The following is a 27768-nucleotide window of genomic DNA, read 5'->3' as shown; positions in this document are numbered from 1 at the left end:
GTTTCTTCTTGATCTTTATTTTGGGGAAAATTCCTCCATCTTGTCGTTTTTGTCTAGGTTTTTGTCTTTTGCGTGCTATGTAACCTTGTTATGTTTCCCACTCCTGAGAGTAATGCTATATTAAGAAGGGGTCATATACTGTCCAGGTTCTGGTGCTTCAGTAAGTGTTTCTGGTTTATGCTGTGTGCACTCTGATGTTGTGTTTTGACTGCTTTTTCCCACAGATCAGCCCTCTGCAGAGGTCCTCCTTGCTTGCAGTGGGGAGTTTTGAAATTTTAACCAGATGTGCTTTGATTTATTTGTTAAATTAAATGTGTGGGGGGGAGTATAGTCTTATTTCCACTAGATCTGAAGCTGATGCTTTGGAGCACAGTATGATCAATAGATTTGATGCATGTGGGGGCCTGTGTTGGTCCTCTGAGGGAGAGACCAGATGTGCACAGTCAGACCTGCCTTATTAAAGATGCCCCTGCAGGGTCCAGAGATGCAGGGTTTGGTGTCAAGGACTCCAACCTCCACTGGAGGCAGTGTGTTGCTTACTGAAGTCCGACTATCCTAGTGAGTTAGGGGGAGATGGGGTCACCCTGCTCTCTTGTCCCTAGAGAAGGTAACTCTGGCCCACTGTTCTTCAGGAAACCTTCACAAAAAGGCAAACAATCTCCCCTTCTGTGTCCCAGGCTTCTGTAAGATCCCTGCCCTCAACCTGCCTGTTCCCAGACCATCAGCAGACCTGGCATCACCATTTTCCTGTGTTATATCTCTGGTGCACGGACTTGGCAAGGTGAGGACCCACTCCCCTCCTATGGAGGAAAGCTTAGCAGTGCAGTGTCTACTGCCATTTTGTCCCAGAAAAGCAGTTACATTACAGGTAGGTGCTTGGAGTTTATGGTGAAGCACAGTAAAAGGCTGCAAACAGGGTATCTGGCCTTTGCATGCTTCTGTCCCTTACTGATGAGTGACCAGTCAAAGGAAGGGGAACGTTCTCTCCCAGTGAGACCCAGGGCATTCCTACACCATGCTGTCCACTCTCCACTCATGTGCCTCCAAACTACTTCTCTCCAGAAGCACCATTGCCTACCCAACTTGAGTCCAGCAAATGGCATAGACTTCTAAAACCTCAGAATCTGAGCTCCACTGTTTCTAAAAACTTATGATCGCCAGTTCCTCTCAATTCCCCGTTAATGGTTTTCGGGGAGATTTTCTTGCACAACACTGATGCTCTGCTGTCTTTCCCTCTCTCCTTCTCTCTCTCTCTCCTCTCTCTGTGAAAAGGGCTCCCTCCCCTTCACAGCACTGTGGCTTTTCTCTCTCCCAATTCACATATCTGCACCTTGTACCTGCCAAGTTCTCTCCCTATAATTGTGCAGATTGTTCTTTTAATCCTCAGTTTGATTTCCTAGGCGTCCAAAATCATTTGATGTTGATCTAGCTATATTTGAAGCATGAGACAACCTCAGGATCCCCCTACTACTCTGTCATCTTAGTTCCCTTCTTTCCTGCAAAGTTTCTGCTGAAAAATCAGCTGATGTCCTTATGGAGATCCCATTGTATGCACTGTTTTCTCCTGTTACTTTTAAGATTCACTTTTTATGATTACTTTTTGACATTTTAATTATAAGGTATCTTGGTGTGAATTACCTTGGGTTGATTTTGTGAGGGGTCTCTGTGTCTCCTGGCTCTGGCTGTCTGTTTCCTTCCCCATGTTTGGGAAGTGAATGTTATTACACTTGATGATGTCACCAAATCTCCTTAACTTATTCTTTGTTTGTTTGTTTGTTTTGCTGTTCAGCTTGGTTGCTTTTTATTACTCCAGCTTCTGACTTGCTGATATGTTTTCAGTTACTTTTAGTCTACTATTTCTTCCCTCCAGTGAATTTTCAAGTTATTGAATTCTTTCTCTCTAATGGATCCTTTTTTATATTTTCTTATGTGTTGAAGGTGTCAGTGTCAGTGAGATTCTCTACTCTTTTCTCAAGTTCAACAAGTATATTTATGATCATTACTGTGAATTCTCTACCAGGCATATTGCTTATGTCCATTTCATTTAGCTCCTTTGTTCTGATTGTGTCCTGGCTTTCATTTGGTACATATTTCTCCTTCTCCTTATTTTGTCTAAATTTATTTGTATGATTCTATGCATTAGGAAACTCAGCTAGGTCTCCTGACCTTGAAAACAGTGTTCTTATGAAGAAGAGGTCCTGTAGTACTATATAACACAATGTCCCCTGCTCACCAGAACCAGGTGCATCAGTGGTGTCTCATGTGTGTTGCATGTGTCCTACTTATTGTGATTAAAAATCATTTGTCTTCAATCCAATTGGCTGAAATGGCCCTCTTTGTTTTTTTTATGATCCCTGCACTGTTAAGGGACCATTCTGGGGCTGCCTGGATTTATATTTCAGTCAAAGAAGATACCTTCTCACACTTTATTTGCCAGGACTACTGTCACACCAAACTGCAGCATACTTTCCCTGTATTGTCCCCTGAGGCTTTAGTTGTTGTGCGTGGCCTGCAGTCAGGCCTAATGTCTGCTGCCAGTCTGTCTTAGGGTTGCAGTGAACCCAAACTACAGGAATTTCTCCTTATGCTGCCCCCAGTGAGGTTTTTGTTAGTTGCATAAACAGAGATATCAACTATCTATCCCCAAACCACTACTGGGGCTTTATGTGAACTGGTATGTGTGGTTATCTTCCTTTCTCCACAGAGCAAAAGTAACTCTGGAGTGGAGTGGTGCACTCTTGAGTCTGCTTGCAGAAAAAGATTAATCAGAAACTGCTTTGGAGGGACTCCTGCTGGGTGGGGTGGATTGACTGAGGCAAGACCAGTGGAATACATGAAGGTGGGGTGCATGGAGTTAGTAAGGTAGTTACTGGTCCCTAGTACCTACTGGGGCTAAACAAAGGATAAGACCTGTCTGGAGATGTTTTGGAAGGACTCCTCCATAAATGGGATGTGTTGGATAGGGCAGATACACTGAAGAACATGGGGGTATAACATGTAGTGTTAGCACGCTTTGTGGCAACTAGGCTCCGTGGGGGAAAAAGTGGCACTCACCAGCTCCTTTGTTCTTGTAGAAGTCTCCTAAAGATGCCTGCCCCTCTGAAGTGCACATTCTGAGATTAGTAAGCAAATCTTCCTGTATACCCCAGGGGCTTTTCAGACTGCTGCTTCTATGCTGTATCTCAACAGGGTTGTTTGTTTATGTTATTTCCTTAAAGTCTGGTGTCAGTTTCCTATTGCCCTCTGACTTTCCCAGAGTTGAGCCTGTTGATTTTTAAACTGATGTTAAGCACCACAGATGGTAAAAACTCCTGAAGTTAAGCCCCACTGGTTTCAAAAGCCAAATTGAACGGGGACTTACCTTCTCTATGCATGTCCCCCATGTCTGAGGTGTCTGGTGTGGGGTCTGTTCCTCTTCTTTCTCTGTGTTTGTGGGGTCTTTCCAGTTTGTGTTTAGTTTCACTGGGAGTTTTGTTCTTGACTGAATCTCTGCCCTTCCTACCATTTTTGATGTGGTCTCCTCTCTATGAATAACTTTGGAGAGTCTGTTTTGCCAGCACAGAGAGGGGAAAACACCAGGGAGCTGACACAAGGGCAACAAATCCCTATTACCTTTGGCCTTAAAAACCAGAGGGACTGAATTCTATGAGTTTGTATAACCAGCAGGACCTGGAGCCTGAAGCTTTAAAAATCAGCTGACTCAGCACTGGGTGAGCCTAGAGGGCAAGTGAAAAAATGTGTCCCCCCACATTTAAAGAGACAACAGCCAGCAGAGAGGCAACTCAGAATCAACACTTTGCATAATGCCTGGAGCAAACAGGAAGGAGATCTGTTTGGAGCCTGTTGGGGAACTTCTCCAGGAGCAAAGGAGCTGACAAGTACCATTTTCCTCTCCTGCCCTTCAGCACAGGCATAGAGGCACCTGCTGGAGGAGGCACTGCACAGATACTTGTTACATAACCTGTTGGTAGTGTTCACTGCCAGACCCAGGAATAGTGGCTCTGAACATTTTACTAGTGCCTGTGGCCACTGCTGCGGCCAAGAATCTTGTCCCTAGCCACTGCCACTGAAGAAACTGCACTCCGACCAACCTTTACATTTGGGAGATATGACCTAGGACTGGCAGTTCGGTATAAATTTAGATATGCCATATGTGCCCTGTCTAGCTGCTGTGGACCCCAAGCTGCCTTGCTCCATGCCCAGCCTCTGCACACTCACCCATGGCCTGCCCCTCATTTCCACTTCCACCCCCTCCAGCCTCTCCCCCCACCCCCTGCACTGTAGCTAATGCAAATCATGCCCCTAGCTGCTGCCCCTCTCAGGGGATAGGTTAAAGAGGTGATGGGTTTAGAGTCATTGTGATGTCTGTATGTTTCATGCTTGTAGTGATATCTCTGGTCCTTTGTGGTTCTTGCAACATTTCACTCACAGAATCCCCCTTAGGATCTCTTATAGGGCTGGTTTAGTGGTGATAATTCCTTCAGTTTTTGTTTGTTTGGGAGGACCTTTATCTCTCCATCTATTCTGAATGACAGACTTGCTGGATAAAGAATTCTCAGCTGCATATTTTTTTCTGTTCATCACATTGAAGATTTCCTGCCATATCTTTCTGGCCTGCTAAGTTTCAGTAGATAGGTCTGCCACTAGTCTTATGGGTCTCCCTTTGTAAGTTAGAGCCTGTTTATCCCTAGCTTCTTTCAGAATTTTCTTTTTATCCTTGTATTTTGCCAGTTTCACTGTATGTTGTGCAGAAGATCGATTCAAATTACATCTGAAGGGAGTTCTCTGTGCCTCTTGGATTTCAAAATCTTTTTCCTTCCCCAGATCAGGGAAGTTCTCAGCTATGAATTCTTTAAGTACACCTTCAGCACATTTCTCTCTCTCTTCCTCTTCTGGAATTCCTGTTATATGGATATTGTTCCATTTGATTGCATCACGTAGTTCTCTAATTCTCCCCTCATACTCCTGGACTGTTTTATCTCTCTTTTTCTCAGCTTCCTCTTTTTCCTTAATTTTATTCTTCTAATTCACCTGTTCTCTCCTCTGCCTCTTCAATCCATGCTATGGCCACTTCCATTTTATTTTGCACCTCATTTATAGCATTTTTTAGCTCCTCATGACTATTTCTTAGTCCCTCGATCTCTGTAGCAATAGATTCTCTGCTGTCCTCTATGCTTTTTTTAAGCCCAGCAATTAATTTTATGGCTGTTATTCTAAATTCTTGTTCCGTTATATTGCTTGAATCATTTTTGATCAATTCGTTAGCTCTCGCTACTTCCTGGAGTTTCTTTTGAGGAGAGTTCTTCCATTTCGTCATTTTGGGTAGTCCCTGTGGTGGCTTCCAACTGCAGGCACTTCCCCCGTGCTGTCGGAGTAACTTGTGTTGGTGGGCGGGGCCGCAGTCAGACCTGATATCTGCCCGCAGCCCACCACTGGGGCCACAGTCAGACTGGCGTGTACCTTATCTTCCCCTCTCCCAGGGGCAGGACTCACTGTGGAGTGGTGTGGCCCCTGTCTGGGCTACTTGCACACTGCAAGGCTTGTGGTGCTACTTCAGTGGGATCTGGTGTATTAGCTAGGGTGGATCCTCAAGGTGCACAGGGGTGGGAGGGGCAGGCTCAGCTTACTTTGCCCCTGTGGGAGGGGCCCTGCAGCATGGGGAGGGAGGCAGACCCGTCAGAGGGATGAATCCACAGAAACACAGCACTGGGCATTTGCACAGTACAAGCAAGTTCGGGACGGGAACTGGTTCCCTTTGGGATTTCAGCTGGGGGATAGGAGAGGGATATGGTGCTTGCCAGTGCCTTTGTTCCCTGCCAAGCTGATCTCTGTCTTCTGGGGCTCAGCAACTCTCCCTCCTGGTGCCCTCTCACCCTCCCCGCTCTCCAGAGCAGAGCTGTTTATTTTTAACATTCCAGATGTTAAGTCCTGCTGGCTGTCAGAACTCATGCAGTCCGGCCCCTTTGCTTTTGCAAGACAGACTCGGGGGCTCTGCCTTTCTGGGCGGGCTGTCCCTCCACTGCCCTGGCTCCCTCCCACCAGTCCGTATAGCGTGCACCACCTCTCTACCCTTCCTACCCTCTTCCATGGGCCTCTTGTCTATGCTTGGCTCCGGAGACTCTGTTCTGCCAGTCTTCTGGTGGTTTTCTGGGTTATTTAGGCAGATGTGGGTGGAATCTAAGCGATCAGCAGGACGAGGTGAGCTCAGCGTCCTCCTATACCACCACCTTCCCTAGACACCTGTATCATAAAAATATTTTTAACAAGAAAAACTTTGACTGAAGAACCCAGGATGCAGGACATTATGTAGGGAATGCTGTCATATTTCAAAAAATGAGAAAATAGATCGTACATATTTGCTCATACATGCATAAAATGGACCTGTAAGGATGACAAGGACCCCTCTGGTACAGATACTTGAAGAATGGCATAGTGTGTGGAGGGACATATTATTGTATACAAATTATAAATCTTGAGTTATAAAATATATATCAGATTTCTATTCAACAAATAAATAATAAGTAAAAATTAAAGCCAGAATATTGTTGCAAAGGACACAGGGATACTCTCTATTCAGTTTCCATACCAACAAGGTATACTGCCTTTTTTAATTTAAATTTTAGTTAACATACAGTTGAATATTGGTTACTGGAGTGGAATTCAGTGATTCATCACTTACATACATCACCCAGTTTTCATCACAAGTGCCTTTTTAACCCATCACCCGTCTAGCCCATCCCTCACCCATTGTGCTCCATCAAATCTCAGTTTATTCTCTATCTTTAGGAGTCTCTTACAATTTGTTTCCCACTATTCTTTTTTATTTTGGTCCCCTTCACATGTAGTCATATCTTTTCTTTCTTAAATTCCACATATGAGTGAGATCATGTGGTATTTGTCTTTCTCTGATTTATTTCACTTGGCATAATACACCCTAGCTCCATCCATGTCATTGCAGATGGCAAGATTTCATTTTTTCTGATGGCTGAGTAATATTCCATTGTACATATATACCACATCCTCATTACCCATTCATCATTTGATGGACATTTGGGCTCTTGGCATAGTTTGTCTGTTGTTGACAATGCTGTTATAAACATTGGGGTGCATATAATCCTTTAAAACTGTATTTTTCTATCATTTGGGTAAATACCTAGTAGTGCAATTGCTTGGTTGTAAGGTAGTTCTATTTTTAACTTTTTGAGGAACCTCCATACTGTTCTCCAGAGTAGCTGCACCAGTTTGCATTCCTACCAGCAGTGCAAGAGGGTTCTCCTTTCTCCACATTTTCACCAACACCTGTTATTTCTTGTGTTCTTAATTTTAGCCATTCTGATGGATGTGAGGTGGTATCTCATCATGGTTTTCATTTCTATTTCCCTGATGATGAGTAATGTTGAGCATCTTTTCGTGGGTCTGCTAGTCATGTAGATGTCTTCTTTGGAAAAATGTCTATTCTTGTCTTCTGCCCATTTCCTAATTGGATTATTTGTTTTTGGGTGTTGAGTTTGATAAGTTCTTTATAGATTTTGGATACTAACCCTTTATCAGATATGTCGTTAGAAAATATCTTCTCCCACTCCATAGGCTGTCTTTTAGTTTGGTTGAATTTTTTCTTTGCTGTGCAGAAGCTTTTTATCTTAATGAGGTCCCACTATTGGGGACTTCTAGTAAGAAGTTGCTCCAGCTGAAATAAAAAAGTTTGCTACCTGGGTTCTCTAGGATTCTGGTGGATTCCTGTCTCCCATTTAAGTCTCATCAATTTTTTTTTAAATTTTATTTAAATCCAAGATAGTTAATGTATAATGTAATAATGGGGACAGGAGTAGAACTTAGTGATTCATCACTTGCATATAACACCCAGTGTTCATCCCAACAAGTGTCCTCCATGGTACCCATCACGCAATTAGCCCATCCCACCCACCTAACCTCCAGCAACCCTTAGTATGCTTTCTGTATTTAAGACTCTCTTGGGGCGCCTGGGTGGTTCAGTCGGTTGAACGTCTTGATTCAGCTCAGGTCATGATCACACAGTTTGTGTGTTCAAGCCCCACATCAGGCTCTGTGCTGATGGCTCAGAGCCTGGAGCCTGCTTCGAATTCTGTGTCTCCCTCTCTCTCTGCTCCTCCCCCGCTCATGCTCTGTCTCTCTCTCTCCTTCAAAAATAAATAAAAACATTTAAAAATTTTTTTAAAAAGAACTCTCTTATGGTTTCCCTCCCTGTTTTTATATTATTTGTCCTTCCCTTCTGCTATGTTCATCTCTTCTGTTTCTTATTTCCACGTATGAGTGAAATCATGTGGTATATGTCTTTCTCTGACTGGCTTATTTCACTTAGCATAACATTTTCTAGTTCCATCCATGCTATTGCAAATGGCAATATTTCATTCTTTTTGTCCCCCAAGTAATATTTCATTGTATATATATATACCACACCTTCTTTATCCATTTGTCAGTTGATGGGCATTTGGGCTCTTTCATTAATTTGGTTACTGTTGATAGAGCTCCTATAAATATTGGGGTACATGTGCCCCTTTGAATTGGCATTTTTGTATCCTTTGTGTGAATATCTAGTAGTGCAATTGCTGGGTCATAGGGTAATTCTATTTTTAATTTTTTGAGGAAACTCCCAATTGTTTTCCATAGTGGCTATACCACTTTGCATTCTTACCAGAAGTGCAAAAGTGTTCCCCTTTCTCCACATCCTCACCAACATCTGTTTTTCTTGAGGTGTTAATTTTAGCCATTCTGACAGGTGTGAGGTGGTATCTCATTGTGGTTTTAATTTCTATTTCCCTGATGATCAGTGATATTGAACATCATTTCATGTGTGTATTAGCCATCTGGATGTCTTCTTTCACAAAGTGTCTATTCATGTCTTTTGCCCATTTCTTTACTAGATTGTTTTTTGCGTGTTGAGTTTGATCAGTTCTTTATAGATTTTGGATACTAACCCTTTATTTAAATATGTCATTTGCAAATATCTTCTCCCACTAAGTCAGTTGTTTATTAGTTTTGCTGATTGTTCCCTTCACTGTGCAGAAGCTTTTTATCTTAAAGAGGTCCCAATAGTTCATTTTTGCTTTTGTGTCCCTTGCCTCCAGAGACATGTCTAGTAAGAAGTTGCTGCAGCCAAGACCTATTTTCTCCTCTAAGATTTTGATGGTTTTCTGTTTTACATTTAGATCTTTCATCCACTTTGAGTTTATTTTTGTGAAAGGTGTAAGAAAGTGGTCCAGATTCATTCTTCTACATGTCACTGTCCACTTTTTCCAACAACATTTGCTGAAGAGACTGTATTTTTTCCATTGGATACTCTTTCCTGCTTTGTCGAAGATTAGTTGGCCATAAACCTTCTCTATTCTGTTGCATTGACCTATGTGCCTGTTTTTGTGCCAGTACCATACTGTCTTGAGGATTACAGCTGTGTAATACAGCTTGAAGTCTGGAATTGTGATGACTCCAGCTTTGGTTTTCTTTTTCAACATTACTTTGGCTATCCTGAGTCTTTTCTGATTCCATAGAAATTTTAGAATTGTTTGTTCTAGCTATGTGAAGAATGATAGTGTTGTTTTGATGGGGATTACATTGAATGTGTAGATTGCTTTGGGTAATATGGACATTTTAACAATATTTGTTCTTCCAATCTATGAGCATGGAATGTTTTTCCATTTCTTTGTGTCTTCTTCAGTTCCTTCATAAGTTTTCTATAGATCTCAGCATATAGATCTTTTACCTCTTTGGTTAGGTTTATTCCTAGTTATTTTATGGTTTTTGGTGAAATTGTAAATGGGATCGATTCCTTTATTTCTCTTTCAGTTGCTTCATTATCGGTGTAGAGAAATGCAACTGATTTCTGTAAAGCATTTCATATTTTGTAACATTGCTGAATTCATGTATCAGTTATAACAGTTTTTTCGTTGGATCTTTCAGGCTTTCTACATAGAGTATACTGCTATCTGCAAATAGCGAAAGTTGGACTTCTTCCTTGCCAATTTGGATTCTTTTATTTCTCTTTGTTGTCTGATGGCTGAGGCTTAGATTTCCACTACTCTGTTAAATATTAAAGGTTAGAATGGGCATTCTCGTCATGTTCATGACCATAGGTGAAGGCTGTAAATTTTTTCCCATTTAGGATGATATTAGCTGTGGGTCTTTCATATGTGGCCTTTATAATGTTGAGGTTTGTTCCATTTACCCCTACTTTATTGAAGGGTTTTTTTTAAGAATGAATGCTGTTTTTGTTAAATGCTTTTTCTGCAACTATTAACAAGATCATATGATTCTTATCCTTTCTTTTATTAACGTGGTGTATCACATTGATTGATTCATGAATATTAAACCACCCCTGAGGCCAAAATAAATCCCACTTGATTACAGTGAACAAATTGTTTAATGTACCATTGGATTAGATTTACTAGTATTTTATTGAGAATTTTTGCCTCATGTTCATCAGGGATATTGACTAATTTTTTTTGTGTGTGTGTGAGGTCTTTGTCTGGTTTTGGAATTAAGGTAATACTGGCTTCATAGAAAGAGTTTGGAAGTTTTTCTTCCATTTATAATTTTTGGAATTTGAGAAGAATAGGTATTAACTTTCTTTAAATATCTGGTAGAAATCCCCTGTGAAGCCATCTGGCTCTAGACTTTTGTTTTTTGGGAGATTTTTGATTACTGATTCAATTTCTTTGCAGGTTATGGGTCTCTTCAAATTTTCTATTTCTTCCTGTTTCACTTTGGTAGTTTGTGAGTTTCTAGAAATTTGTCCATTTCTTCCAGATTGTCTAGTTTGTTGGCATATGATTTGTCACAATATTCCATTATAATTGTTTGTATTTCTGTGATGTTGGTTGTGATCTTTCCTCTTTCATTCATGATTGTATATATTTGGATTCTTACTGCTTTCCTTTTGATTAAGTCTGGTTAGTAAAATTTACTAATTTTACTAAATCTTTTGAGGAACCAAGTCTTATTTTCATTGGTCTGTTCTGTTGTTGTTGTTGTTGTTTCTATATCATTTATTTCTTCTCTAACCTTTATATATCCCTTATTCTTCTTTAGGCTTTATTTGCTGTTCTTTTTCTAGCTCCTTTAAGTGTAAGGTTAGATTGTGTATTTGGGACCTTTTTTGCTTCTCGAGGTAGGCCTGAATTATAATATACTTCTCTCTCAGGACCGCCTTTGCCTCATCCCAAATGTTTACACTGTCGTGTTTTCATCTTAATTTGCTTCCATGTATTTTTTAAATTTATTCTTGAGTTTCCCATTATCCTATCTATTCTTTAGTAGGATGATCTTTAATCCCCATGTATTTGAGGACTTTCCAATTTTTTTTCTTGTGGTTGACTTCAAGTTTCATAGTGTTGTAATTTGAAAATATTCATGGTATGATATTGATCTTTTTGTACATTTTTAGGACTGATTTATGACCCAGCATGTGATCTATTCTGGAGAATGTTGCATGTACACTCAGAAAAAATGTGTATTCTGCTGCTTTAGCATAAAATGTTCTGAATATATCTGTTAAGTCCATCCAGTTCAGTGTGTGATTGAAAGCCATTGTTTCTTTGTTAAATTTCTGCTTAGACGATCAGTCCATTGCTGTAAGTGGGGTGTTAAAGCCCCCTACTATTATTCTATTATTGTCAAGGAGTTTCTTCATTTTTTATTAATTTATTTATATATTTTGGTACTCCAAGTGGGGACATATATATTTACAATTGTTAAATCCTTTTTATTTTTATTTATTTTGAAAGAGAGAGCACAATCAGGGGGAGGACAGAGAGAGAGAGACAGAGAATCCAAGTAGGCCCTGCACTGTCAATGCAGAGCTTGATCCCACAAACTTTGAGTTCATGACCTGAGACAAAATCAAGAGTCAGATGCTTAACAGACTGAGCCACTGAGGCTCCCCACACTTAGTAGATCTTCTTGATGGATAGACCCTTTAATCATGATATAATGCCCTTCTTCATTTCTTGCTGCACAGTTTGTTTTAAATTTTAGTTTGCCTCATATAAGTATGGCCACTCCAGCTTTCTTTTGATGTCCATTAGCATGATACATGTTTCTCCATCCCCTCACTTATTTATTTATTTTTAATTTTTAAATGTTCATTTATTTTTGAGAGTGATAGAGACAGATGAGCAAGGGAGAGGCAGAGAGAGAGGGAGCCAAAGAATCTGAAGCTGCCTCCAGGCTCTGAGCTATCACCACAGAGCCTGACACAGGGCTCTAACCCACGAACCATGAGATCACGACCTGAGCCAAAGTGAGACGCTCAAGTGATTGAGCCACCCAGGTGTCTCTCCTCTCTCTTTTTTTAAATGTTTACTTATTTTTGAGAGAGGAGAGAGAGAGAGAGAGAGAGAGGGCTGGGTCAGAGACAGATGGAGAGGGGAACAGAGAATCCCAAGCAGGCTCCGAGCTGACAGCAGAGAGCCCAATGTGGGTCTCAAACTCAAGAACCATGAGATCATGACTTGAGCCAAAGTTGGATGCTTAACCAACTGAGCCACCCAGACTCCACCATCCCCTCACTTTCAATCTGCAGGTGTCTTTAGGTCTAAAATAGTCTCTTGTAGGCAGCATATAGATGGATTTTGTTTTTTATCCATTCTGATGCCCTATGTCTTTTGAGTGGAGCATTTAGTCCATTTACATTCAGAGTGATTATTGAAAGATAATGTAGTTCCACTGTGTTACCTGTAGAGTTGTATGTTGGTGATGTTCTGTATGTTCTGATGTTCTAGTCTTTGCTGTTTTTTTTTTTTTTTTCCTCCACTCAAAGAGTCCCCCTTTAAAATTTCTTACAGGGCTGGTTTAGTTGTCACGATCTCCTTTAGTTTTTGTTTGTATGGAAAACTCTTTATCTGTCCATCTATTCTGAATGACAGAAATCTTGGCTGCATATTTTTTCCATTCAGCACATTGGATATATCTTGCCCTCCTTTATGGTCTGCCAGATTTCTGTGGACAGATCTGTTGTGAACCTGATCTGTTTTCCCTTGTATTTAAAGACTTTTTTCCCCTTGCTGCATTCAGGATTCTTTCCTTGTCTGTGTATTTTGTGAATTTGACTATGATATGCCTTGGCCATGGTTAGTTTTTGCTGAATCTAATGGGAGTTCTCTGTGCTTCTCGGATTTTGATGGCTGTGTCCTTCCCCAGTAGGGAAGTTTTCAGGTATAATTTATTGGAATAAACCTTCTGCTCCTTTTTCTCTCTATTCATCTTTTGGGACTCCTATGATACAAATGATATTACATTTTTAAAAGTTGCTGAAGTCCCTAAGTCTGCCTTTATGAACCATGACCTTTGTTTCCCTCTTGTTTTTGACTTCATTATTTTCCATAATTTCATTTCTATATCACTAAGTTTCTCCTCACTGTCATGGAATCATTGAGATTTGCATCATGGTTACAGCATTTTTAAATTATGGCCTCACTAAATTTTAGTTCTTTTCTCTCTGCAGAAAGGTATTCTCTATCTTTTATGCTTTTTTCAAGCCTAGATAGTATCCTTATAATCGTTGTTTTCAATTCAAATTCAAAAATCGTACTTATATCTGTACTGATTAAGTCCCTGGCCATGAGTTCTATTTCCTGTTCTTTCTTTTGGGGTTAATTTCTCCATCTCATCATTTTGTGCAGAAATGAAAAGAAGAGAGAAAAAAGAAAAAACACAATCACACACACAAAAAAACTAGGGCTCAGGTGTGTTTTGGTCTGCTAGTTAAAAGAATCTAGATCCACAAATAAAATAATAAAATAAAATAAAATGAAAATAAACAAAAATAAAAATAAATAATATGTATAAGATATGTAATAATAATAATAGTAAATTTTAAAAGGAATTGAAAAAATAAGAATATAAATGAAAAAATAATAATAAAATAAAGAATAGATGTAAACAGGAAACTGTATCCTATCTCCCCTAGAGCTGAAGCTTCGTAGCACTTTGATCTGTAGACTTGGTGCGAGGAAGTTTGTGCTGGTCTTTTGTGTGTACAACCTGCTATGTTGATTCTCAGGCTGACTTGTTTCTGTGGAAATGAGCCTCCTGGACTCAGGGGGCAGGGCTTGGTGTAAGTGACTCTGGAAGTCTTCAGCACTAATGGGTAGGATGATATGGCAGAGCCCCTCTCTCCAGGCCAGACCTGAAAGTTCATACCCTCCATTCTTCAGGGAATCATCACAGAAGAGCAATCACCCTTCTTGTGCCCCCTGTTTCTATCAAAACCCTGTTCACCCTGCCTGTGTCAGAGTTATTGTGGGTTTTTTCGTTTTTTTGTTTTGTTTTGTTTGTTTTGTTTGTTGCTTGTTTTGGGTTTGTTTGTTTTTGTTTTGTTTTGTTTTGTTCATTGTTTATCTCAGGCACACAACTGAGTTTATAAACTCCAAATTTTGGGACTCCTGTGGCACAGACCAGCTCTGTTCCTCTGGAGGAGGATCTTGCACCCTTTTGCCAACTCTTGCAAGGAAACTAGTTGTGCAATCATGCATGAGTTCAGAGTTTATATCAAAACAGAGCAGAAAGCCAGCACCCCTGCCTGCTGTCCTCAGCCAGACCCCACTCCTATTCCTGGAAACAGTAGCATGTTGGCATCACCTGTCCTTTTTGCAACCCAGGGGATCCTCAGACCATGTGTCACTCCTGGGATTCCACCCCACTTTGCCACCAGAACACCATTAAGCCATGCACATCCCCCATGGTAGCAGACTTGTAAAAGTTCAGATTTTGCACTCCACTGCCTATAATACTTTGTGGTAGCGTCCATAAGCAGGCTGCCTCCCCGCTGCCATACCCTCAACTCTGTCTCCCCCAAGTCAACTCTCTGCACCTCCTACCATCCAGCAGATTATCACTTTTCTACTTACAGATTTGAAGTTTTTATTCTTTCAGACTTTTGATTGATTTCTTGGGTGTTTAGAATGATTTGATAACTATCTACCTGTGTTCAAGGGATGAGACAAGCTTAGTCTCCCTACTCCTCCACTATCTTCTAGATATACTCTTTATTAGACTTCACTGCCCATAGAGTTTGGGTTGTCCAAGCTAAACAAGGGGGCCATACATGTCATTTTCTCAAGATTCAGGCCATATTCTCTGATTCTGGATTCAGATTCTTCCTGGTGTAGAGACTGTGGCCTAGTTAGGGTGGCCTCACCAGGGTCACTGCGAGGTCTTCTGCCTGAGGTCCTGTGTCTTCTCTCACCCATTATGCCAAAAACACAAAATATGTGGCTAACATGCCTTTCAGTTTCACTTCCTGGCAATGGCTGTGCTTCTCAGAAAAGGAGCCCACAGAACTTTGATTTCACTTTCTGTTCTTCAAAATGCAGGGCTCTTCAATGTGTCTGTTTCTTCAGTGTTGACCAGATTCCTGTGAGGGTGGAGCAGAAGTCAGAGATTATTTCAGTCATGCCAGTTTCTCACACACAGTTTAAACCTTTTGGGGGACAGTCAGCTCTTTAATCTGCAGTGACCACATCAACACCCAGGACCTGTTCCAGTGCAAGGACAGTCTGTGTACAAGAGTGTTCCTGCTGTGAGTGGCAAGAAGCACTTCAAGAAAACAGCATTTCCTGCACTGCCAGTGGACACATTAAGTACTCAACTCTGACACAAGGAGTCTCTTTTCTTTCAGGAGCTGGTAAGCAAAAATCACTTTGGATTGAATACAGGTCTAAAAATATAATTATAGATTTGTGGGTCTGAGTGTGGGAAAGCCTGGATGCTTGCTTTTGGGTGCTGTGAATTTGAAAGTCTGAGGGGCAGGATGGCTAGTGGATGACTGTGAGTCATTTAGAGAATTTAACTATTTGGGACATTTCCAAAAGGTGGTTGGAGAACAAATTTTATCTCTGTGACCTGCAGAAGGATCATGTGAATGTCAGGGGTGTCAGTGGATAAGGGATTTCCCCAAGAGCTTCTGCCATCAGACACCCCTCATCTCATGTCTGAATACCTTTCACCTTGGAGACAATGCATATTATCTGTTTAAAAACAAAATTCAAAATTCAACTGAATAAATTCTAAAGAGCTGATTGGCTTTATTGAATGATTCATGAGTTAGGCAGCAGCATCTTATCTAGAAAATAGAAAGGAGCTCCCTTAAACTGTAGGAAAGAAAATGTTTTTAAAGGAAGAGAGAAAGAGAAAAAGAAAGAAATCATTAGCAAAAAAAATCCACTGTTAGTTAGGATTGCTCTCCTAGGGGGAAGGGATGGGGCTATCAGTTAATTGCCCTGTGATGACCAGGAAACTCTTATGCATGCTGGCTAAAGGAGACATTCCTGGGAGAGTGAAACTGTAGTTAGGTTAGGTATTAAGACTTGGTTTACTGAGTTGAGGCCTTACCTTACATGGCTTCCTGTGACCCTGTGGCCCCATAGCCCTGTGGCCCTTCTTTTTCACAAGATCGGACTCCCAGCTTAACTCATAGATGCCATCAAAACGTAAGGCATTGGAGCCACTTTCAGCTACTGTTTGGTAGCTCTCATTGCTTTTATTGATCCTTTGTGTGGTATTCACATGTCATCATGTTTTTGCTTAATCTCTATCATACTCACAGGTGATGACTTCAGGTTCACAATTTTTTAATCACCCATCCTCTTCATCTTTTCAAAAATTTTTTAATGTTTATTTATTTCTGAGAGAGAGAGACAGAGACAGAGACAGAGTGCAAGTAGGGGAGTGGCAGAGAGAGAGGGAGACACAGAATCCAAAGCAGACTCCAGCCTCTGAGCTGTCAGCATGGAGCCTGATATTGGGCTTGAAATCATGAATGGTGAGATCATGACCTGAGCCAAAGTCGGATGCTTAACTGACTGAGCCACCCAGGCACCCCCCATCCTCTTCATCTTATTTACTTAATGGCTAGCATATCACACATTTAAAACTTTTGAGAGAGTACAATATACCGGGCATATTATTATTTTTTAATCAGGATAATTTTCAATGGTTAGAGTACACTTTGAAGCCATGGTTCCAAAGACCAAAACAATCAAAATCAAATAAGTCAAAGAAAGACCCCACTGAAGGAGAGGCTTGTTCAATGATCTTATGTAGTTGTGTCTAAGCTTCCCCAGAAGTGTTAATTCAGATGCACCAGGTGGCATTGGTCACAGTACATATAGCTCTTGCTCAGCTAAAAGATAATCAGAGGCTGTTTTATTGTCAAGAGAATCTTTGACCAGAGAGTTGAAGAATCTTTGTTAGGCATCTATTGTCTTAGCAATGGATTCTGGAATATTTTTTGGAGTTTAGGAAAGTTTCCTAATCAAATTGTCATGTAGGAGTGCCTAGGTGGCTCAGTCAGTTAAGTGTCTGACTCTTGGCTTTGGCTCAGGTCATGATCTCACAGTTGTAAGACCAAGCCCCATGTGTCAGTGCAGGGCCTGCTTGGGATTCTTTCTCTCCCTCTCTTTCTGCCCCTCCCCACTCAGTCTCAGGTTCCTAAGGGCAGCTGAAGCCCTTGACTGAGTCCAATCTGCTGTCAGCTGGTGTAGAGTCTATACCTAGGTAGGGAAACTGTCTTCTTTGTGCTTCCAGGAGTCACAAAACCAAAATTCACTGGTGTAGGAGGGATCTTCGAATAGCTTAATATTCCAATTCCTTATTTTATGCATGAGGAAATGAGGTCTGGAGTGATGTTGTAACTGCCCTGGTCAGTGGTAGAGCTGAGCCAGCATCTGAAGCTAGAGGAAAGTAAGAGGCAGACACTGTTGGGGTAGCCAGGAGGCCTCTAGTTTTTGCATCAATTGGTGGATTGACCACTGTGGAGAGCAGAGAAGAATATAGACTTCATCTGAACTTCCACATGTCATCCATATCCAGGCTTTCCCTCATTTTGCTCTTTAATATAAAGTCTTGGGATACATTTTTCATTTAATTGCAGTATAGTTGACACACCATGTTACATTAGTTTTAGGTGTACAACATAATGAGTCTTCAACTCTATATCTAATGCTGTACTCACCACAAGTGTAGCTACCTTCTGTCACCATACACCACTACAGTACCAGTGACCATATTCCCTACACTGCACCTTCTATTAGTCCTGGAACAGTGTTTACAAGAGACATACATTCCTCCCCTGCATAACAGAGTTTGCTTTGGGTAATCTCATTCTAAATGTTTGGCCTACATTTCTTTTTTTTAATATTTTTTTAATATTTATGTACTTTTGAGAGAGATACACAGAGGCGTGAGTGGGGGAGGGGCAAAGAGAGGGAGACACAGAATCCGAAGCAGGCTCCAGGCTTGGAGCTGTCACAGAGCCCGATGCGGGACTCAGACTCACAGACCATGAGATAAAGGCCTGAGCTGAAGTTGGACGCCTAACCGACTGAGCCATCCAGGCACCCCTGGCCTACATTTCTATTGTCTGCTTCTTCCCATGGGCCTCTGAGAATACTGAGGACAGAAAACATTTCCACTGCCACCACCTTCCCTAAAATGCAGGTGCTAAGGATAACAGTCGGATGTGGTTTATGAAATGAAGGCAAATAGGATGGTCTCAAAGGAAGTTCCAACCAGACCTTAGGATAGGAAACATTTCCACTCCACAAGCCAGGACACCAATCTTGCAAACAGACAGCCTGAATTTCTTAGTCTCCAATGGATGATACTACAAACATAAAAACTTCCTGACTCATTTAAATTCCTTCTTAGACTTCATTTTCTTATCTGTAACTTCATGGGATTTTTCACTGTATGTTTAAATTTGACAATGGCACTCAAAGGAGGTGAAGTTGTGTCTTTTAAGTAGCCAAACTTTTTGCCTTTTTCAGAATGTTACATAGTTGGAATTATGCAATGTATAGTCTTTCCAGATTGGTTTCTCTCATGTGGTAATATGCATTTCAGTTTCTTCCATGTCTTTTCATACCAGCTGCCATTTAAGGAGCCTTCTGAAAGCTGAGTGATGAGTGGAAGTGCTCCAGGTCACTAGTTCCTGGTGACACTTCTGAACCTTAGCATTGAAGAGTTCCTATAAGTTTCTATGGAGACAAACAGGTTACTATGCAAGGAAAGAGAATGGAATTGGCATTGGGTTTTTTTACTGGAAACATGTCATGCTTGAAGGAGATATATCTTCAGAGTTCTAAGAGATAATGACGCTGTATCCAGAATCTTATACTCAGTTAAACTATCTATTGAAAGTGATTACAAAATAAAGGCATTAACTGGAATTTCAAAACTCAGTAGTTTACCACCCAGAGAACTTTTCCCCCAATTTGTTTGAGAATGGACTCAATGTAAATGGATAGGACATTCAAGAAGCACCAACACCACCAAGGAAATAGATGGATGTGAGTGAAGCCTGCACTCCAGGCTGGGAGGGCAACTAGTCCACGTGAGAATAAGAATTAGAGGTGCTGCATAGGCCACCTTCAAAGAGAAAGGATTTTCTGGATTAATGTCATGATTAAGAAGAGGTATCTGAGTGATAAGGGAAAGGTATAGTATATTATTATGATAAAATTATACTATGCCACTTCTTTATCCCCTTATTACTTTTCTCCCAGGTTACTTTTAATTATCTCCTCCCTTCAGCTACACCAATTTAGTGACATAGGTTTATTTCTCCCTCTGTGTAGTCTAGTCACTTTACCTGAGTCTTGGTGGATATCAAGGTCATGATCATAATCACTGAGATAAGAAGCATAAACCAAAACCACAACCACATTATTAAATTCTTAAAACTGTTTAGTGCTTGCCAGTTTTATAACAAACCTTTAAAATAATCAAAGAAAATGTATTTTGAGTAATAAAATGATATAAGTGCCATCATTGTTGGCAATACAAGTGTTAGGTGTGGCAGACATGTTGACAAGTAGAGAGAAGAAATTCTGTAAGGATCATGGGATTATTGATTGATACTACATAAGAGTGAGAGGGCAAGACATATCGCCAGGATTGTACAGGAAATACAATGTGCATTAAATTACTTAAAACTCCAATATAAACTAAAGAAGACCTAAAACCAAATACAAACTCGCAGAGATTTTGAGTGTGGAAACTCAAAATAAGCTAAGTTCTTTGTCCTTAATTAGTAAGTGAACAATATTAAGATAGATAAAGGCAGAGTCACAAATAATTAAAATAGTTACTCATGGGTTATAGGGCTTAGATAAGGGTGAGAGGATTTTACATTGAATTTTATAATCTCCAGTTTTGTGGTAGCTCACCACTGCCTAATTTTGTTATTCTGATTTTTTAAAATGAACTAAAGTATTTCAACATACATTATATTACCACTGTAGGCAAGGATAGAAACATGGATTCCTGAGCTGCACAAAGATACATTATAGTTCATCTCCAACTTCCACACACTCTGGTACTTTTGGAAGGCAGGTGTGAATTCCAGAGCCCATGATAGAATTTTCCCACTGGAATCCAGGGGCCATGACAGAGATATCAAAGTCTGGTGGGGTCCGAATAGCCAAAGTAATTTTGAAGAAGAAGACCAAAGCAGGAGGCATCACAATCCCAGACTTTAGCCTCTACTACAAAGCTGTCATCATCAAGACAGCATGGTATTGGCACAAAAACAGACACATAGACCAATGGAATAGAATAGAAACCCCAGAACTAGACCCACAAACGTATGGCCAACTCATCTTTGACAAAGCAGGAAAGAACATCCAATGGAAAAAAGACAGTCTCTTTAACAAATGGTGCTGGGAGAACTGGACAGCAACATGCAGAAGGTTGAAACTAGACCACTTTCTCACGCCATTCACAAAAATAAACTCAAAATGGATAAAGGACCTGAATGTGAGACAGGAAACCATCAAAACCTTAGAGGAGAAAGCAGGAAAAGACCTCTCTGACCTCAGCCGTAGCAATCTCTTACTCGACACATCCCCAAAGGCAAGGGAATTAAAAGCAAAAGTGAATTACTGGGACCTTATGAAGATAAAAAGCTTCTGCACAGCAAAGGAAACAACCAACAAAACTAAAAGGCAACCAACGGAATGGGAAAAGATATTTGCAAATGACATATCGGACAAAGGGCTAGTATCCAAAATCTATAAAGAGCTCATCAAACTCCACACCCGAAAAACAAATAACCCAGTGAAGAAATGGGCAGAAAACATGAATAGACACTTCTCTAAAGAAGACATCTGGATGGCCAACAGGCACATGAAAAGATGTTCAACGTCGCTCCTTATCAGGGAAATACAAATCAAAACCACACTCAGATATCACCTCACGCCAGTCAGAGTGGCCAAAATGAACAAATCAGGAGACTATAGATGCTGGAGAGGATGTGGAGAAACAGGAACCCTCTTGCACTGTTGGTGGGAATGCAAATTGGTGCAGCCGCTCTGGAAAGCAGTGTGGAGGTTCCTCAGAAAATTAAAAATAGACCTACCCTATGACCCAGCAATAGCACTGCTAGGAATTTACCCAAGGGATACAGGAGTACTGATGCATAGGGGCACTTGTACCCCAATGTTTATAGCAGCACTCTCAACAATAGCCAAATTATGGAAAGAGCCTAAATGTCCATCAACTGATGAATGGATAAAGAAATTGTGGTTTATATACACAATGGAATACTACGTGGCAATGAGAAAAAATGAAATATGGCCTTTTGTAGCAACGTGGATGGAACTGGAGACTGTGATGCTAAGTGAAATAAGCCATACAGAGAAAGACAGATACCATATGGTTTCACTCTTATGTGGATCCTGAGAAACGTAACAGAAACCCATGGGGGAGCGGAAGGAAAAAAAAAAAAAAAAGAGGTTAGAGTGGGAGAGAGCCAAAGCATAAGAGACTGTTAAAAACTGAGAACAAACTGAGGGTTGATGGGGGGTGGGAGGGAGGGCAGGGTGGGTGATGGGTATTGAGGAGGGCACCTTTTGGGATCAGCACTGGGTGTTGTATGGAAACCAATTTGACAGTAAATTTCATATATTAAAAAATAAAAAAATAAAAAATAAATAAATAAAACAAAAAAAAAAAAACAAAAAACAAACAAACAAACAAAAAAAAACAAAAAAAACCCCAAAGTCTGGTGGGGTCATTGAAGTGCCTCTCAGGGAACCCTAGCCTCTTCTTCCTCAGGAAAGTGAAAACATCTTCAGTCATTTACTCCCCCTCTCACTCCTGAATATCACTCTGTTTTGTTTCTTCCTCATTTTCCAGCCTTTTCTTCGTAAACATAGAGCCTCAAACTGGATGACCTGAGTGACCTGAGGCTGGATTAAAGGACCTCTGAATATTTGGCAGAGGCTGGTCCTTGAGTAGAAAGCAGGGAAAGACATGTCCAGAGACCAAGGAGGGAAGGGCTGTGATTGGGCAGGACAACTCCTTCAATGCTGTGTCCATGCAGGAGTGACTGTCACAGACAGAAGGGGTCATTCACAACTGCCAGTTCTGTAAGAAGCCTCTTGATTGTATTATCTGCTTTCTGTTACTGTGGAACAAATTACCCTGAAACTTAGTGGCTTAAAACAAGTGTTTATTATCTTATAGTTTCTCAGCATCAGCAGTTTTAATTGTGTGGTTCTGGATAAGGGTCTCTTGCGAGGTGGTAGTCAAGCTATCAGCTGGGCTGCATCTTCTGAAGCTTTGTCTGGAGCTGGAGAATTTGTTCCCAAAATGATGCACTTACATGGCTGGGAATTAATGCAGGCTAAATACGATCTCTTCCATGAGGCTTCTAATTCTTTAATTCCTCTCCAGCAGTTTAGTTCTAACTTCCTATGGTTACTAGGCAGAGAGAGACAGAGAGACAGAGACAGATAGAGAACACAAGAGAACAAGAGTGATCCTGTAAGAGAGAATATTTATAACACAAAAGCTGCAGACTTTTCTTAACAAAACTTTGGAATTCTTGAACATTCCATTATTGCAGCCCTATTCCATTATTAACTCCAGGGAATGGGATTAAATAAAGCCATGAAAATAGGAGATAATGTTGGAGGCCATCTTAAAGGCGCCTCCACTAACCTAAGGGAATGTCAAGATTGTATTTTCCAATCCTATTTGGGAACACCTGCTGGGATTCCAAGCAGGGAGGAGTAAGCTCTTTATCACAGGTTCTGATCACTTTGTCTCCTGGTTTGTCTCATTTGATGATCTGTCCTCATTTGTCTTCAGTGCATTTCTATTTTTCACTTCCTATGTGGTAAACTATTTGGTCTCAAACCCCCCAGTAGACCTACCCAGTGGTCAGGCTTCCTGGTGTTCAGCGTGACCTGGCTTTCTTCTTGTCTGAGCACTGGGAGGCTCCAGTGGGTGTGGGCTCTTCTTTACCCTCCCTTATCATGATCACCCAGAAGAGGTTAGTTAGGGTTCAGTTTACTCTAAGACCTCTGTACTTAGGGCAATTCTGACCTCTAAAACCCTTTGACTGCCAGTCTCAATTCTCTTCCTCTTCCCTCATTGTCTGGTGATCTCAGGATGCAGAAAGAGTGTGGGACTGTTTTTGTTTCCTTGATTTCCAAAATGGAAACTGAACAGCTGAGTTGGAAAAAGAATGAGACACAATTATGCTCTCAGGCTTCTATGTTAAATGCAGGTCTCTCCCACCAGACTCTTCTCATGCCACTGGATGGACAATTCCAGTAGGACCCTCACCTTTTGGTGGCCCTTTCTTTCAGTGTGACTTTATTTTGTCCCTTCTTAGCCATGAAGAGAAGGAATGATAATGATAATACCAAACATTTACTGAAGTACATGTCTGACACTATTCTAAGTGCTATATGTTCTTTAACTCATTAAATTCTCATATTATCTGGATCTGGGTAGACTTCTTAAGATGTAGTATTATCACCATTTTAACTATTGGAAAACTACGACAGTGGACTGTCAACTGACTTGCCCACGCTCACATGCTAGGGCATGCTGGAGCTGGGATTTAACCTTAGGATTCTTAACCACTCCCCTAGGCATCTTTCAGTTTACTTCCATTCAATATTAGCTTCACTCTCCATCCCAGTGAATATTTATGATAACCTCTGATAAACTCTCCTTTGTGAGCCAAAGCCTTAAGTTGGCCCAAAATTTTACACATTGGTCCAGTTCAGATACATCTACCAAATTCAGATTGCGCTCCACACTGGGTGAAATCTTCCCAGGTAAATACAGTAAAGTGATGGGTTTGAATGGGAATGATGCAGGAAGGAGGGTTTCTCTTATTAGGACTGAATAATTCCCAGTTATGAGAACCAGGTTATGATACTTCTGGTGGTGGAGAGTGAGATTTCAGATTTTATCTGACAAAATAAGTTACAAATCAATTTTCATTATGCATGTGCCTAGCAGTGATAAAAAACCTAGATGTATGATCTGGAATGGTTTCCATTTAGGAGGATTTCTATAGTCTCTATATAGATTGGGTTAACTATATAAACAGTAAGGTCATAGACAGTGGGTTAGTTTCCTCAAAGCTGATGATCAAATTAAGTTTCCTTTGACAAACATTGGGGGTAACCTTGACAAATAACACAACATAACAGGTAACTTTAAGTGGACAAACATTTCTCTATAGCAAACAATTTAACAGGTAGTACATCCTATAACAGGCCCACCATGAAGTGTATGTGAAGAGCATGACCTCTCAGAGAGTGGGGTCAGTGTTTGTTACATACAGTAGTCAGGTTTGCTTTTCCATTCAACAACTTTCCAATCCCAGTAATAGTGCCTCTTGAGTCCATCCCCCATTTCCTTTTTTTTGGATATGAATTATATGGGCAAATAGGTATAAGGGCAAAACTTCACAAGATGTCAGACTGGCCTTGGAATCCTGGAACCACTACATACTTTTCAGAGAACATCTAAGCACACCTCTCCATCATATTTCCCCAAGGGGAACATCCTTGCCTCCAGGCACACCTCTGTGAGTCCAGGGAGTTAGAGGTAAGAAGTAAAGGAACAGGGGAAACCAAGCGGTCTTGGAGAAAAGATGTTAATGTAAAGTGATAAGGTGATATCAGAATGAGATTGTATGTCACACTGTGCAAATGTTTTCTTCCACCTTTGGGTCCCAGCTAATTCAATAAATGACAGGAAGTATTATGGAGTTTACTGAGGTTGGTTCAAAATGAGCTACTCAGCTCTCTTGCCTCAAAGAATTTAGAACCAATGAAAGTGGACATATTGAGCTTGACTGAGAATTTATAAAGTATACAAGGTGAGGAGAAGACCCCAGATGTCCTGAGGTTGCTTCAAAAGGAGACTGTTGAGACATCAGCTCTTCAGATGATGAAGTCTTGCAGGATTTTCTTCAGGATGGTCTTGGTGTCCTTGGTGACTATTCCAAGGAACTGTCTATATTTCTACTGTCTTGTGTAGTTGATAATAGTGTCATCTAAGAGTGGAATTTGGCTAATATAAGAGGCTGTATTACAATTCATCCAATATAATGCCAATAATGTTCTCCCTGGGGTGAACAGTGTGCAGATCTTGAGACTTCATAATGGTCTTGTATTCCTCCATGGGTTTTCCCCATATGCTGGGCCACCTGCTGGAGACATTCATCATCCACACAAAAAGCAAATGGTAGGCCTTCAGACACTCCCCCAGATCATCTGCATTCTGAAAGCCAAGGGTGTCCTGGAAAAACTTTGATGCTATTTTCACCTACAAAGAGATCACTTCGTAATTAATGACCTTCTCATGGGTGTAAGGCAAGTTCTCTAGGGGACCATGGTACCTGATGTGCAAGGTGTCTCTAGGAACTGGGAAGTTATGCAATAAGGGATCGATGCTGGAGACAAGGAATATGATGGGTTCACACACCCCTTCCTTCAGGAGATTTTTCTGGATATTCTCCTGGATATTCTGCAGGAGCCATTCCTCCCAGAAGGCACTTGTGCTGAGGTCCCTGTCCAGCTTGGTCCAGATGATGTAGAACCTCTTTCCCAGACTCTGAATGATCTGGGCTAGCTTTATGAGATTCATGCTGAACTGTTCAGATATACTGATGATGAAAAGTTCATACTAGCTAAAATGCATCTCCTCCAGATAGTTCTCCGGACTTTTGGGTGGCAGTCCCTGTTCCAGGCATGTCCCACAGCACCACACTTGGAATGTAGGAGGAAGAGTAGCAAGTGGGAATCAGGTGGTCCTCACCATCCCAGTGGGGGCTGTTGCCTCTTCTTATGCCCAGTTACTCGCAGTGCTTTGATGAAGGAGGACATGACATTGCTGGAGTCCCCAGTTACAGCTCACTGGGGTACTGGACTCTGTCTCCAGGGTGCCCCTGACTATAGAGTCCACCTCCAGCAACTTCCCTCCTCCCACAGCGTTTTCAATGTTTATGGCACCTATCTTAGATAAAATGCTCCAGCCCATATTGTACCACACAGCAGGAGTGAAGGATGTAGATAATGGGGTGTGAAGGGACAGGGCGGGCTATGTCATGTCAGACAGTGGATTGACCTGGAGAAATAGGAAGAGCAGGGAAGTTAGGAGTGCCAGGTGCAGCTGAGGATTTATCAGATCTGGTATCCTAACTGAGGGTGTCAGATCCACACCCAACTCACTGCAAAGGCATTTAGACTGGAAACTACAAGGCCCTGCAAAATGTTTGATAGTTTGTCAAAAATTAAAATATATTAAGGGTGCCTGGGTTGTTCAGTTGGTTGAGTGCCCTACTTTGGCTCAGGTCATGATCTTGTGGTTCATTGGTTAGGCCCCACATCGGGCTCTGTGCTGACAGCTCAGAACCTGGAGCCTGCTTCTGATTCTGTGTCTCCTTCTCTCTCTGCCCCTCCCCTGCTGATTTCTCTCTCTCTCTCTCTCTCTCTCAAAAATAAACAAACATTTAAAAATTTAAATATATTATTCAACCATAGAATGAGGAAATCCTACCATTCGTGACAACATAGATGTACCTTGAAAGCATCGTGCTAAGTAAAATAAACCAAAGAGACAGATATTGTATAATCTGTGTGTAGAATCTAAAAATAAAATAAAATAAATTCATAAAGAAAGATAACAGACTTGTGGAGAGGTGGAGGCACAGCATGAGAAGGGGGGGCTGTTGGAGGACGCAGTCAAAAGGTACAAGATTTCAGTTATAGTTATAAGTAAGCACTAGGGATGTAGTGTACAGTCTAATGACTATATGTAATACCACTGTTTGATTTATAGGAAAGTTGTTAAGGGAATAGATCCTAAGAGTTCTCATCACAAGGAGAATTTTTTCTCTTTTTTTTCTTTTCTTTCCATTGTATTTTTATGAGATGATTGATGTTAGCTGAACCTATTGTAGTAATCATTTCACAAAATATGTAAATCACATCATCATGCTGTATGCCTTAACTCATACAGTAATGTATGTCAATTATCTTTCAACAAAACTGGTAAAACTCAATTCAGATGCACAGAAACACATGTATATACCTGAAAAATGATTTTGCCAACAATTTATCTACCTTCCACTACTATATTTTTCCACTGGGTATTTTTTTAAATTCTTATTATAATGCACCAAAAAGATTTTGTAACCTAAAAAGCAGAATGAAAAACACTCATTAGTGGATTTTCCATGCAAGATTCTATATGGTTTGTGCCATGTCCAATTATCTTGAGCCATGAAGCGGGGATGAGCTGTGGATCAGACTAGAAATTGGAGACATCAAGGACTTTTATGAGCTTGAACCCAATGTGGAATAAGCCCCACATTTTCCCACATTTTATTATTATCATAGGGAAAGGGTGAGGATGTATCATATTGATTTATTCTAGAAAAGTATACCAACATCCACATCAATGGGCATGAAGCACAAAAGGACC

At 40.8% G+C, this 27768-nt stretch overlaps 2 protein-coding genes across 2 annotated transcripts in view; one reads left to right on the top strand and one right to left on the bottom strand.

Moving 5' to 3' along the window:
- The first annotated feature begins 15380 nt into the window (after positions 1 to 15380).
- LOC102959211 (H-2 class I histocompatibility antigen, Q10 alpha chain-like) overlaps positions 15381 to 27768 on the top strand; it is a 33600-nt gene continuing 21212 nt past the window's right edge. The window contains exon 1 of the mRNA XM_042981726.1: positions 15381 to 15655. The gene's annotated coding sequence lies outside the window, so the exon portion shown is untranslated. The remainder of the gene's footprint in view (positions 15656 to 27768) is intronic.
- On the bottom strand, positions 21972 to 26391 carry IRGM (immunity related GTPase M). The gene is given in 8 exon segments (XM_015537909.2): positions 21972 to 25403; positions 25405 to 25473; positions 25475 to 25515; positions 25518 to 26007; positions 26009 to 26088; positions 26091 to 26129; positions 26132 to 26196; positions 26198 to 26391. Coding segments are annotated over 8 exon segments (1158 nt in total). The 3' UTR covers positions 21972 to 25223.

The sequence above is a fragment of the Panthera tigris genome, chromosome A1 (genome assembly GCF_018350195.1).
Source record: "Panthera tigris isolate Pti1 chromosome A1, P.tigris_Pti1_mat1.1, whole genome shotgun sequence".
In the NCBI taxonomy this organism is placed as follows: domain Eukaryota; kingdom Metazoa; phylum Chordata; class Mammalia; order Carnivora; family Felidae; genus Panthera; species Panthera tigris.
Note: the sequence above shows the minus strand (reverse complement) of the source record. Positions and strands in the feature narration are given on the sequence as shown.